The 14,876-nt window shown below is 57.3% G+C and overlaps 1 protein-coding gene across 1 annotated transcript in view; it reads right to left on the bottom strand.

The window, feature by feature from the left end:
* Positions 1-450: 450 nt before the first annotated feature.
* The window catches only part of LOC119091450 (dachshund homolog 1), a 146,095-nt gene continuing 131,669 nt past the window's right edge, over positions 451-14,876 (bottom strand). The window contains exons 10-12 of the mRNA XM_037214249.1: positions 10,966-11,106; positions 3,967-4,035; positions 451-1,868 (exon numbers count right to left, since the gene is read on the bottom strand). Coding sequence (XP_037070144.1) covers positions 1,816-1,868; positions 3,967-4,035; positions 10,966-11,106 — 263 coding nt within the window. The 3' untranslated portion in view covers positions 451-1,815. The remainder of the gene's footprint in view (positions 1,869-3,966; positions 4,036-10,965; positions 11,107-14,876) is intronic.

Genomic DNA, 14,876 nt, shown 5'->3' with positions numbered 1-14,876 from the left:
TGACGGCAGCGGAAACGGCGTAGGAACCCTGCCGTATGAGTGACGCGCCTTAGTTCGCCATGCAGCGGCGCGTTGTTACCATCGTTGACACACGGGGATGGCCGCCGTTGAGGATATACGAGACGTGAGAGCTGATGCGAGTGTTCCGTTGGTGACGTCAGGGACAGTGTTCCACACCACATCTGCGCACGGTGCCTGTGTGCACACACACAGACACACACACAAACACACACAAACACGCACGCATGCACGCACGCTCGCACGCGCCACCGCGCAGGGTCGTCACGGACAACTCCGGCGCGTCACGGCGGGCCCAGCCGCCGCCGTGACGCGGTGCGCACGGGTGACCCCGCCACGGACCAACAATGCCCGTCAGTGGCCACGGAGTCCGGCCATTGGACAGGTAGCCGGTGCCGAGAGCTCCGGGGGTCGACCAGATTGCAGGGGGTGGGGGCACAGACCTCCCGCCGCCGCGTACGGACGCCGGGTTGAGCCTGGCGCACTCTCATGACAACCCTGCTCTGTTGCAGCCTCATAGGGGGATGCACGGTGTGCCACACCGCAGTCTGCAGGGTATTTTCTGCCATATCGACGAAAGGCCTGACAAAACGCAATAGTTGCGAGTGTGCCGTCGGCAGAATGTAGACGGCAGTGCACTTCAGCCGGCATCGAAATGTCACGTGACGTCATCTCGTGCTGGACGAACGCACCCTCGCAATGTCTCGTGACACTATCTCGCGCTGGTCGAACGCAACCTCAAGACACACCGTCCCTCCTTTCATGACCCTGCCATGTTGTCATGGCGACATCACACCGCGGCACGCAATCGGTCCGGATCGCCAGAAGCGTAGTCTCGAAATTAACTGCACCATAGCTCCAATATGCGCCGGATCATACATCGTCGGTGCGCCAACAGTCTACATGGTGGTACAGCTGAATCACGGGATTGTTACACCTTTGTCCACTTGTGCGAAGTAGCAAACGCTTGTGTTTGTGTGTCTCATCGGGAAGAAGTTCACATCGATGGGTGAATGTGGCATAGGCACGTGGCCGGGGTGAACAGCAAAAGGGGCGAACAGCCCCGTAAACGAAGGTCAGGTGCCGACGGACACGAAATCAAAAGGCGACTTTGCGCCTTTATTGGCCTTGCCTATGAGTGTGGGCGTTTGCACACATGACAGTAACGCATGGGGTCGTCGGTGAGACCGTTTTGGTGCATTTTGGTGCTCAGTATGTTCAATCGTGTGTATTGCAAATGCATTCGATGAGGAGCAGTGTCGGAGCTCCGGAGCCCAATGCGACCGCCGGTACTCAAGGCTCGGGTGGCTGGCCGTATTTACAAAGTATGAGATCAATACTAAACGTGTGCACACACCTACATAGGCCATACGAACACATAAGAAGAGAAACACCCACACTTGACTAACACGTAACCACGCTCGTAGAGGCTAAGTACGTTGAATAACATTCCCACCGCGCGGCGGCTGTCGACCCCTGACCTCGTCACCTGGGGCGCTGGTATTTACACGGCGGCCGTCCGCTGGCGGCGTCCTCCAGTAGTGCTGTGGCGAAGATGGGAAGTGGGTGGGTCCATGGGCTCCCTGTGACATTGTCATTAAGACTAGAGTTAAGATACAGTGCTGTGCGCCGCGGCCCGGCGGCGGCGGTCCGTGCCCGCGGGCGCCGGGTCGGTTCTGGGTCGTGACCCCGTGGCAAGGTCACGGCGCGGGCGCAGAGGTCACGGGCAATGCGGGGCGACTCCGGCCCGGCCCGGCCCGGCTTCGGCAGCGGCGCGGCGGGTCACTGAAGTCTGATCTATGTCGCCGAGGAGAACATGGGTGACGCGCCGTAGAACACGCCGCGTGGATCTGAAATGGAGAAGAAACGGTCTTTCAGGGGGGATTCACTGGGGTGGTGTTGGGTGTCGGCACGTGCTTCGGGTGCGCGAACATCAGCAAAATGTGTACGTCCTTGTCCTACCCAATCGTTTATTTACGGCAGCCACATTCAAGTTGAAATGTGACGGGCTTTAGAGCGTTGCGATCAATGCTTTGCTGAAGGCATGATTTTAACTTGAGAGCAGAAATTGCATAAGCTTTTGATCAGAACTGCTGAATGTGGTCTCTAACAAATTGCAATAAATTCCCTCATCGTTACCAAATACGTGATCTGTGAGCGTCATCAAATCCAAAGTTGTGGCATTGGTTTAGGATGCCCAAGTCAGAACGACCCGCGCCAAATTATTGGCGCGTTCCCCTACACTGTGTGCAAAACTTAGGCAACTCACAGCGACCATTTTCTGGTCGAGTCTTTCGAAAAATGATTGTGTCATCAAGCTAAGTTGCAGTGAAGAACGTGACCCGGGCACAATATGAGGCAAAACAACTGAGTTGCAATGTCCACTGCACCAGACCCACCGAGCGGGGCGTAGTAAAACCGGGGAGCTTGTTCTGCAACGCGCTCCCAATCGACCTAAATCTTCCCGATAGATCTGATAACGAGGTCACGTCAGCACTCTTGGTTACAGCCATTTCGGCCCGATACGCAGAGCCTAATTGTGAATTTCAATCCAGTCGCGAATTCGACGCAGAAGGCGAATCGAAGTTTTCAACTTCTGACGTTCCCCACCTTGCTCACGCCGTTCTGGCAGCGTTCACAAAACGATACCGCCGGCTGGCGAGAGCAAGGCGTTTAAATTGATATCCCCGCTTCCACCTCTGCGAACCACACGCGTCCTAAAGACCTCTCCGAAGAACTCCAGCACCTATAAGAAGACCGCGTAACCGCCGCCCGCGCCTTCACCAGGTGCCGGCAGTCAGCTGATCGGCCTGACGGCGACGACGCGGCCGGCGAGGGCGGCGCGGCCGGCGCTCCCGTGGTGGTGCGCACCTCGACCGACGGCGGCGGCGCGGCCCGCTCTCCCGCGGTGGTGCGCGCCTCGACCGACGGCGGCGGCGCGGCCCGCTCTCCCGCCGGGCGTCCGGCGACGGCCGCGGCACTGCGGGCTGACCACGGCTCCCACTCTCGAGCCAAGGTCAGGGCGAAGGTCAGCCGAGCCGCGCCCGTCCCAGCCCAGCCGCGTCCGACGGGCTATGCCCGTACGGCTTCTTCGCGATAGAGAAGCGATCCCAGACAGCGGACGGCTGCTGGCTCTGGCGCTGCTGGCGCGCGACACTCGGCGGCCTTGCCCGGAGGATGTGCGAGATGGAGCTGCCCCCCCCCCCCCCCCGCCCTGCTGGACGCTGGTGTCGCCGGCTGAAGCCTGACCGAACCAGACGCGACACCCAGCGCCTCCAGCTCTGGACGGTGACGTCATTGGGATGACCCAGCTGTAGCCAGTGACGTCACTCGGCTGGCCCAGCCCATTCAAAGGCGTGATTCCGTGGAACGTGAGGGGCTTGAGACGCCTTCAGCCTGGGCTGCGTCATCAGCCCGCCCTCGAATCCCAGTCAACACTGACGTGTAATCGCCACCGAGCCGAATAACTGGACGAGGTGCTCGTTCATGGCGAGGCTTTCAGATAACTGGCCTGACTCAAAGCACGTGGGAGCCTGCGGCATCGATCGTGACATGATTCAAACTGCAACTGCAGTAAGGCAAAGCTGCAAAGATTCAAGACAGGCACAAGAGGTGGTGCCAGACGAGTACAGCGCTGAAGAATGGTGGTGCTGCTGTTTATCGTGTCGACAGGCCAAGAACCTACGCATTCTGAAATACGTCTGCACTGTACGTGCACTGGACCGGCTGCTCGCTGCTCCTGCAGCTATGGAGTCTTACGCTATTAATAAGACGAAACCTGCCCGCGAAACGGGTTCATTCGCATTGCTAATAATATAATTATTAATTGTAATTCGTGAGCCCACTCACGTTTGCTCGGTGTACACCTAGCCACCATCTGCGGCTCCCAGATGGGTTAAAGTAAGATGGGTGAGAGGGGGTGAGAAAGGTGAGAGGGTGGACACTCACCGGACATGGGCGAGCTGGCTGGTGGTGCTCCGTGGGTCTGAGGTCGTGCGCCACCCTCTTTGGACTTATCTGGAACAAACGACATCTGTTGGTACCGCTGAAGCCTAACACCAATGGGAATTGAACGCTACAAATCCCTAACAATCCACGAAATATGCTTCCATTTCGTTTTCTTCCCAATGCACGACTTGAAATTATTCTCAATTTTCGAAAACTTTCGCTTTGAATGTGAGTACAACTAAAAGGGTTCAACCATAACAGCTATCTCGCAGGGAATTTGCCATTGCAAATAACAACATTATCTTATTCATGGCCTGGGTAAAGCTATGTATCTTTTCGGGGAACCACATCCGGCTCCGATGTATGCTTTGCCTCATTAGCGAGGAGCTAGCTATACGAAAACTCGTCGGAACCACCCAATTACTCCTTGGAAATAATGTTCTAGCCTCGCCCACGAGGCACACACGATGAACTTGATGCAACCCTGTACTCAGCAGCTGCAAGGGTTTCTTATTTTTTGCCACGGAGGCTTCCACCCGTTTAAGCCTACTATTTTGTTCTGAACTCTACTTAAAAACATTGGCGATCATATGTGGGGTGGTCGAACCCCTAATACCCGATTCTAAGGCCGAGGCGGAGTCGGCACAAAACACCGGAGCTGACCGAGTTTTGAATGCTGCCTTTTTTTAAAGCCAAGCAAAAAGATGAGAAATTTCTACTACCTCACCGCCTAGCGATGGCGTATTGGTCATTAGCCGTCTAAGACACCTCATCCCCTCTCGATTTTTCACTAATTTACACGGCAACAGGCCCCGCTAGCTTCAGTTCCCCCCCCCCCCCTCCCTCCTCTCAAGCCTTCAGACCTCCCGCAGAAAGCGCTCTCAGAAATTTCCCTCGGTGTTCTGGCCATCGTTCCCGAACCATTGCCAGACCGCGCAGCGGCCGGTCGAGACGGCCGCGCATCGCACATCGTTTCGCAGCCTCCACTTACACGATGAGCTCGGTGTGCAAAGTATGGGCCGCATTATCTGGTCGGACCAGATACAGCCGGCTCAAGATCACTTCCGCCATTCTTATAACACTCCATTTATATTCATGCAGGCCCGTATTTCATTTAAATTGATATTGAATCTTCATTGTAGCGGACGCTGTCCCCACGCGCCGAGCCGGGCCCGCCGCCAATTTGGCCGGCCGATTCTGATATTGGCCGGGCATCGGCCGGAAAATATGGCCTCCTGTTGTCTATAAAGTACATATTTTTCTCTTTCGCTTGATAGATCACGGCGCCGCCAGCTGAGTTAGTATTTTTATGGCTTTCGAAACAGATTAGGTCGGAGTTGTGCCACGTCGGTTGTGATTTTGCCCAATTTCACGGGCGGCGGAGCACGCGGCACCGCACAAATGAAATACGGTTTATTTCTACCATAACAAAAGGGTTTGGCGGCATTTTTCATGTTTGGTGCTAGGGACGAGCGTAATCGGTTAGCTATAGGAGATTGGGACTGAAAAGGCGGGCAGCGTCCCGGGGACGGGACATCAGTCGGGCCAGCGGCGCCAGCCTTGGGCGGCCGCGGACGCCGGACAGGGGCCACCTCGGACGTCCCTCTGAAGCGGCGCCAGCCTTGGGCGGCCACGGACGCCGGACAGGGGCCACCTCGGACGTCCCTCTGAAGCGGCGCCAGCCTTGGGCGGCCGCGGACGCCGGACAGGGACCACCTCGGACGTCCCTCTGAAGCGGCGCCAGCCTTGGGCGGCCACGGACGCCGGACAGGGGCCACCTCGGACGTCCCTCTGAAGCGGCGCCAGCCTTGGGCGGCCACGGACGCCGGACAGGGACCACCTCGGACGTCCCTCTGAAGCGGCGCCAGCCTTGGGCGGCCACGGACGCCGGACAGGGGCCACCTCGGACGTCCCTCTGAAGCGGCGCCAGCCTTGGGCGGCCGCGGACGCCGGACAGGGGCCACCTCGGACGTCCCTCTGGAGCGGGACGTGCCTTGGGCGGCCGCGGACGCCGGACAGGGGCCACCTCGGGCGTCCCTCTGAAGCGGCGCCAGCCTTGGGCGGCCACGGACGCCGGACAGGGACCACCTCGGACGTCCCTCTGAAGCAGCGCCAGCCTTGGGCGGCCGCGGACGCCGGACAGGGGCCACCTCGGACGTCCCTCTGGAGCGGGACGTGCCTTGGGCGGCCGCGGACGCCGGACAGGGGCCACCTCGGGCGTCCCTCTGAAGCGGCGCCAGCCTTGGGCGGCCGCGGACGCCGGACAGGGACTACCTCGGACGTCCCTCTGGAGCGGGACGTGCCTTGGGCGGCCGCGGACGCCGGACAGGGGCCACCTCGGACGTCCCTCTGAAGCGGCGCCAGCCTTGGGCGGCCACGGACGCCGGACAGGGACCACCTCGGACGTCCCTCTGAAGCGGCGCCAGCCTTGGGCGGCCACGGACACCGGACAGGGGCCACCTCGGACGTCCCTCTGGAGCGGGACGTGCCTTGGGCGGCCGCGGACGCCGGACAGGGACCACCTCGGACGTCCCTCTGGAGCGGGACGTGCCTTGGGCGGCCGCGGACGCCGGACAGGGACCACCTCGGACGTCCCTCTGGAGCGGGACGTGCACCCTTGACGCCGTGTGCCCTGAGGTGACTTCAGGTGCGCCCATATCGGTGGGAACCATGTCCGCGAAGGCCTCTGCCTGGCGCAGGACGTGCTTTTTGCGGACTGGTATGCTGGGCGCACGTATGGTGTATGGAAAAGCAGCTATGAAAACATTGGTTCTAATTGCATGGCTATAATATTACTTTTTAGTGTGGGATGTTCGCATCACACGACTCCCAGGTTGAAAATGAAGCAACTAGCCACGTCAATGAAGGAAGCATTTGAGCCGAAAAGGCCAACCACTCGCGAGCTAGCCCAGTGGCCCAGTCTAGACATATACAGCGGAGTCCATCCAGCTAACAAGGCACGTTTAGCGAACGAGGAGGACGCCTGCAATCTTTTTTATGAATCGGGTTTCGACACATTCTTATAACAATAACGGTGCCGCGAGTGCGTTAAATCACGAAACTCACAGAGATTAGATCACCAGGTCAGATCAGGGCGTGGATTAGAGTGTGATAGGCACTTGGGCCCAGATGCATGCTGCACGAGGCATGGATGTCAGGGTCCACACGGGCCTAGGACGCCATGAATCGCATGCGGCATGGACGCCGCGTCCGCGCTTGCCGCCGGCACCCGCATGGGCCGCGGACGAGGCCGCCGCCTCGCGGCGGCGGCGGGCGGCGGCCCGCAGTCAGCTGACTGCCGCCGCGGCGCGCCACCGGCCAGCCAATCGGCGTGCGCGGCGCCAAATGTTTCCGCCATTGTCCGACAAATGACCTGCTATATGGAGCTAAGTGCCCTGCCAGGGCTCAATCATTGGAAACAATCCGGACCGAAGGACGTGACGATTTGGGCGGCTCGATCGCGCCGGCCCGCTGCGGCGAACAATGGCGCGCCGTTCCGCCGCGCGCCGGCACCGCGCCGCGCCGCGCTCGCCACCAGCCGCCCGCGACCGGCGCGCGGCGAGGTGGCGACATCGGTGATCGGCTTTGCGGGCTCGCTGATCGCTCTCTGCGTCGTCCTGCCTCCCGCCGCTCGCCTCCCTGCTCTGACGGATGCAGTGGCGTCGCCGCCCTCACACCCATTCGGTTTCCAGTGAGCGTCAGGCGTCGTTTCGGAGCTTCGTTTGAAGCCTCTCGTGAGGCTCGTGAGACGGTCTCTGCTGCGGCCATCGCCATCGTCAGAAGACTCCCCTGCCCGCCGACCTGCCAGACCACCGTCAGAAGACTCCCCTGCCCGCTGACCCACCGGACCACCGTCAGAAGACTCCCCTGCCCGCTGACCCGCCGGACCACCGTCAGAAGACTCCCCTGCCCGCCGACCCGCCGGGCCACCGTTCGAGGGCTCCCCCAGCCCGCCGACCCGCCGGGCCACCGTTCGAGGACTCCCCCAGCACGCCGACCCGCCGGACCATCGTCCGAAGACTCCCCAGCCCGCCGACCCTTCGGACCGTCGTCCGAGGACTACCCTGCCCGCCGACCCGCCGGACCACCGTTCGAGGACTCCCCTGCCCGCCGACCCGCCGGACCCGAGTCGAGAACTCGCCTGCCCGCCTACCCGCCGGACCACCGTTCGAGGACTCCCCTGCCCGCCGACCCGCCGGACCCGATTCGAGGCCTCTCGCGGACCGCGGCAGAGCGCGGTCTGGTGCACCGGTGCCGGTTCGACCCGTGCGAACGGTTGTGACGCTAATGACCTTAGATGATACCGGCACCGAGAGCCCCGGCAATTACTGAACCACTCAACGGTGGCTCGGCGGTGGCGGTTCGGCCGTGGAGAGCGGTGATCTGCCGAGCAGGGAACCCGTGGCAGAGGGTAAGAAATCGGCGCCCCCTGCCCGACGACGGCGCTAGGTCCCTCGGCTATCTTCATACGCTCAGCTGGGTCTATCGGCACACGTGGACGGCGTTCGGACCCTGCCCGGCGTCCAGTCGTCAGGCAAAGTGTACGAACCGTGTCCAGTCGGCGACCCGCGTTCGCTGACTTGAGAGTTCAGTCGCCACGCTTCGAACCGCCGCTGACCGCCTCGCAGCCAGTCGGCACGCTTCGAACCGCTGCTGACCGCCTCGCAGTCAGTCGCCACGCTTCGGACCACCGCTGACCGCCTCGCAGCCAGTCGGCACGCGTGAATCAGAGCGCGTCACCCTCAGAATGCTATCTCTGGCGGATGAGAGGAGCAGGGCCAGCCGTCGGATGGGGCGGCGACCACTGGGAGAGCGGTCCGCCGGCGGGACGACGAGCCGGCGCACATAAAACAGCGCCGAAAGTAAACGAGGCGACCGCTATCCCTCCCAGGTGGCCGCAGCGTCGGGACGAGTCTTTAAGGGGCGATTTTACGGCCGCAGATGTGACGGTGTCGCGGTTTAAATGGTCGTCCGTCAGTGGTCGCCGAGACCGCGCGCCACTCGCAGCGACAAACATAAACCAGCGGCACTGGCCAGCGCGACAAACACCGGGAGGCGCGCCAAACAGCGGCCGGCGCGCCAAACCGACGCCCGAGGATGGCGGGTGTCGGCCGGTGGAACAGGGAACGTGCATTTGATGCACTTGTCAGCAGGCGGGTGGGCTTAGATCGATGTTTGCAAATTCATCCACATCTAACCCCACGGCCCCATAACCTGACACGTGCCGCAGAAGCTGCAATGCCACGTTGCCGGCCCAAACTCCGCGCTTAACATTCAGGGCCCCGATTGATAGCCCTTGCAAAACCTCCGGAAACCCGCCAAATGCTGCCGCCGGCAAGCAGAGACCTGACGTCGGCGGCGCGCGCTCGGCGACGATCGGTAATCCCCCGCTTTCGTGACTGAATGGGGGGATTTCGGCACCGTATTGTAGGAATGACGAAGCCGTACAGCACCACTAACAAAGGCCCGCTGCGCGCATGTTCGAGCGGGTGAAACCAAAAAAATATGGCCGGGCCGGAACTACATCGGGATTTGGTGCCGCCTGACGCGGCCGGCACGCTATCGGGAGAGGTGCCAAGCCCGGCCGGCCGCTGGGCTAAATATAGCGCCGGTCGCCAGAGTACGGCGCCGGCAGCCCTGGGAAAGGACGACCACGCACGAGCAGGGAGAGCGTCTGGCAACGCGCAGTCGGAGGATGTGGTGATTTGATGCTGATTTCTGGAGTGTATGAAGACATGACATGAAGACACACACAAGACATTTCATTAAGGAGGCATGCCTGGGAATGCGTGCCTGAGCATCAGATGCGCCCTTGAAGAGCGCGGGAAAGTCGGATGTAATAAGCTATTGTTGTTGTTTAATTGCTATTGTTTGAACATCTTGTTGTTGTTTTCATTATTGTAATAAACTAGTGGTATTGCTTGAACATATCATGACAACAAAGTTTACATAAAACACAGCAGCAATTTATGTCGCTTTGGGGTCACACTGTGAGCAAAACCAACCGAATGTATAATACGCCCAGGTATGGATGCTTCATTTACTGCAGCTATTGTGCAGGCCATTAACGAAATCAACAGACCATCATGCTCTGTTTAAAACATGGAATATCTCGTTTAACACGGCACAGAAAATTGTCACTTTGCTTACTTTCGGGGATCTGAACCCGCTTCCCCCGATGCTGATTTGAGCCGGCCCAATGCTCTTCTGAGCTCCCCCCCCCCCCCCCCTCCCATAGGCATATGGGCAAAAACGGAATACTGGGCAGATGAAATGCAGCAAGTGTCTGAATTGTGGTACGCCAGGTCCAAACCGCATCACTATCTCTATCATGATCATCAACATATAGCACCATTATCACTACAATATCGGCTTCAAAAAGGAAGCTATTCGTCAACATCCGAAGAATTTTGGAGCTGACTAAATATGTTTGTATTTTAATGCTGACATCAGGGACACAAATCAAAGTGGCCGAAATCCGGAGAGAAATTAGGATTTGAGGGAAGGTTGGTTCAACTTTATTGGCTCAGCCCCTCTCCCCAACCGAAAGAACGACACCCCAGCATATGACACAGCCTCGGAGCGCGGTGAGTTGGAGGTTCCACGGCAAATGTGATAACATTCTGTTGTTCCCCATCTGTTCGGGCTGAGAAGCTGTTCGTTTAGTTAAGCTGTCGCCTGCATTGACAGAAGTAAACTTAGGCTGCTCATTGGTGCTAAATCATCTTCAATTTGATTGCGTGCTGCACAAAAACTCAAGCCAATTCCTTCCTGTTAGGGCGCGAAAGTACCGTAACAAAACAAATGCCAAGGACCAAACAAATTGTGCCACCAAAAATGCAATATAAGCGTAAAAACAAGCAATGAGCTACGAATAATGCCCCGAATATGAGTCCACAAACACACAATAACACGGTCCCATCCTTCCACTACGCCTGAGCGGCAGCGTTGCGCACCAGTGACGTCACCAGATGTCGTGACGGTAGATCAGTGACGTACCTTGCATGCCAAGGAAGGCGTCGGTCGGGGCGCTCCTGATTGCGTCCTCGTACTGGCCACGCCGCTTGGCCTCGTGGCCCAGCTGCTCCTGCAGTTTGCGCCGGAAGCGCCGCTCCTTCTTCAGGCGACGCTGGTACATCACTGAAAATGGCGCAGCCGTGCTATATACACCGCGAGCCTCGCACTCCTGACACGTGGCGGTGGCGCAGTGGCGCCAGAGTTGGCTGTGAGACGTTAAGGTCGGAAATCCTGCTTTAAAGGGGATGCGTCTACCAAACAAGGTGTTTCGACTTGAGATTTAGAAACGAGTAGGAACTGTAACCTTAGAAAGCAGATTTACAACACTTGTTATTGAGGGTTGAAGGTGATTCGACAACCGCGGCCATTTTGCGCCCAAACTATTGCTGAGCAGAACTATGCCGCGTTATAACATAAAAGGCAGATTTTCAACGGAAACAGGTGTGAGCAAGCTAGCAAATATCGTTACGCGAGGACATACAATATGCAGTGTTTCGCTGCCTTGATGCTGGCACGAGGTTGTCCACGACAGATCCTACACCAAACTCAAAACGACGCAGAAGCATTCCTAGTGTTAAGTGTGAACGGCTGGCGGTTAGGAAAAGTGTCACATGGGTCAGGGATGCCGAAGCTTTGTAAGCGTGCACTCATGATCAACCATGTCAAAGCAACTCATATGCGAAACAATGTCTCCATGGGGTCTAATCCCCTAAGCGGGTGCAGTACATGAATGGAGTCACTGTGTCAAACATTCAAATTACTGGCTATGCAGAGGGAGCACGAAGCAGAGCAGGAAGAAAGTGGCCGAAAATGGCTAGTTTTCTCTCAGGATGTCTCCGGTATGGAGGTTTCTTCAAAGTTTATAAGTAACCAAAGAAATGCTTTAATGATTGCGATCATGCCGACAGCTGCAGTTTTTGGACTGTGCTTGAGCAATCCAATTATATTTTGTGACGTAGCTCGTGAGCAACGTGGTCTTCCATCCACCTAAGGCGTTAACGTTTTTGTTCATGTGCTGTATCTAGTGCACTAAATGTCAAAATGAAGTCATCTCATGCACATGACGCAAATTAATGCTAGATCGTAGTTAAAAAGTATTAAAAGCTGAATGCCTTACTTTAAATGCTTGTTACGTTTAGATTAGAGATACCATGGTAGGCACGTGCAAGGTCTGAATAGGGAGCGACTTGACCACTGACGGGCAGTAGACAAAGCAAAAGACGCAAGCTCGCTTTCGCGCCCCGCAAAAACGCCTCTCGGTTGCATTGGATGTTCCCTCAGTTAGCTTTGCAGCGTCGAGAGAAGCCAATTGTCTTGCCCACTCAGATGGTGGAGCAATGATAGCGCACGCGGAATGCTTGAATAAGGTCACATTGGGCATGCCTGGAGCCCGTTCGGTGCCAAAATACAATCCATCGCGATGATATATTGTGGTATCAGAGAAAGGAACATTCGGTTCTCGTCACTGTTTTGGAGTAGTTCCAGTACACGAACAGCTCGTTTGGGAGCTTGAGCGCTGTTACAGCCGCTGCACCTGTTCGGTCCGGCCGTTTTGATAGTACTCGCGAGCATCATGAATCGTATGGCCTTCACTGAGATAGGGAGATACACATCCATATTTCATAGCGCTTTACTGCATCAAATATGGCGGATCATGACGATCAACCGCCATTGTCAGCCATCCGAGTCGGTAAGTCTCGCCGTGTTTGGTCAACTCATGCTCTTGCAGCCTGGGCGGCTGATCAGCTCATGCTCTTGCAGCCTGGGCGGCTGGTCAACTCATGCTCTTGCAGCCTAGGTGGCTGGTCAACTCATGCTCTTGCAGCCTGGGCGGCTGGTCAGCTCATGCTCTCGCAGGCTGGGTGGCTAGACACTCATCAGTTCGCCGCGCACAGCTGACTTGATCGGACAGAGATCCAATAACGCCACAAAGAGAGGACGCCCGTTTGAGTTTGAACGATCGAAAGATAGGCCTGCGCGGCTTTCTCAATAGAGTCCATAATACACGAGATCCACTGCCGACAATCACTCGCTCAACGCTCTACCAGCACCACAGTGTCAGCTCATTCAACGCTGCACACGTCACGGAAGTGTGGCGCACTCCCCGCCCGCCGCCTCATCAATCACGCCGCGCTGGTGGGGACACCGGAGCGCCGCTCCAAGTGCTCAAGATTCAGCGCAGTCGGTGAGCATAAGGGGCTCGTCTCCGCTCTGAGGGCGACGGGGCCGCGTGAGCAGCTGCTAACCGGCCCGTGCCCTCCCGCCGAGCGCGTGGACGTCGGCGGCGGCACCTCAGGCGCTTCAGTCGCGGGCGACGTGACGGCACGTCGGCGAGCGTCGGGCACGGCACGTCGGGCCTGAGTCGACCATGCACTTCCCCGCCACGGCCCGGTTCGAGTTTCTTAAGGGCAAGAGAGGGCTGGACTGAGCGCTGGGAAAAATCAATACAGAAAGCTAATAGATTCGGTAATTAAATGCATCGTAAATCATCGCGGCGCTGGAAAGATTTATGAACATTTCTTTCTGTTAGATTTGAGGTCTTTTTCCCATCCATTCACATTGTGTCTTAAGTTTTAATAAATTCACTGAAAACAAAAGGAACCGACAGATATTTGGAATTTCTTTCAATACTTATCAGGACCGCTTTTCGAACTATTTAATCTCCCGTTTAATTATGACGGCAGAGAGAATGGAATATTTCACAAATCCGAAAGTTTGTAGCCGCCAGCAGTCTGGCTGGCACCGTGATGAATCTTCTTCGTAACTGATGAAATCAATCTGTTCGAAACATCAAAATAGTCAATCGCATCCGACATGTTAAACCTCTCCTGTCGGAAAGTTTCTCACGTCTGTCTTGTGTGCCGATATGCTTACAGCCCTTATGTTCTGGAAACTGAAAATTGGGTGAGAATTTAGAAAACAAAATCGTATGGCCGTTCGTGTTCTGTTTAGCTAATGCAGTGTAGCATGTCACAGTTCTTGGTGTAACACTGTGTAGCAACGTCATGCCCTACAGCAGACTAAAAATATGTGGCTTTACAATGACTGCGTGCTACAACAAAAAACTTCTCGGCCCTAGTACCTTGGAATAGAAACCCAGGAGGAACATTCCATCTTATGCTGATGAACCTATGGCCATTTTGAATAATACCTGTCGTTTTGACCCTGAAACATTTTGAGTGGTGGTTCTGCGAACACCGCGAGGGCATTTTTGTCATCTGAAGGCCAATCCTAGTCTGGCTGCCCCCCCCCCCCCCTCCCCCCCCGCCTTCAAAGGTTCTGTACTGGTAGCCAGAGCCGGAGCCGGAGCAGGAGCAGGAGCCGGAGCCGGAGCCGGAGCCGGAACCGGAGCCGGAGCCGGAGCCCTCGCACGACCCTCTTCCGCCGTGGGGCCGGGCGGGCGAAACGCGAGACCTCTATCGTCGGGCCGGGCCAATTAGACTGCCGACACCCCGCCGCGTACTCCGTATCGACTCGGGCGAAATTTGACTTGAATATGATCGATTGCTGTATTGATGGAGATTAAAATGAAACAAACTGCTGAATGATAGTCATCAGTGCGATGACTACAGCGGCGCAGACGACGGATGGCGGGCTCCAGGTAATTTGCAGCTGAGAAACCCACGGACGCGGAAATGGACGCCGTGGCGAGCCCAGCCGGCCAGCCGGTAACGGGTCGCGCGCGCACGCCCTCTGCAAGACGCAGGGAGTGTGGCGGCATCGTCGCGTTGTGAGCGGTCATGTTCGACACCCAGACGCACGGTTGCCGACGTCTGTGCTGTGTGGGTGTTTATTTGTTCGGAGTCAAGCTCGCATTCGCCGACGGATTTCGAGGTGCTTTGCCTCCCAGGCTCCGCCTGAATGAGGGTGAGCAGATGTTTTTATTAGGCGTA

This window comes from Pollicipes pollicipes, unplaced genomic scaffold (genome assembly GCF_011947565.3).
Source record: "Pollicipes pollicipes isolate AB1234 unplaced genomic scaffold, Ppol_2.1 Scaffold_3447;HRSCAF=4054_pilon_pilon_pilon, whole genome shotgun sequence".
In the NCBI taxonomy this organism is placed as follows: Eukaryota; Metazoa; Arthropoda; class Thecostraca; order Pollicipedomorpha; family Pollicipedidae; genus Pollicipes; species Pollicipes pollicipes.
Note: the sequence above shows the minus strand (reverse complement) of the source record. Positions and strands in the feature narration are given on the sequence as shown.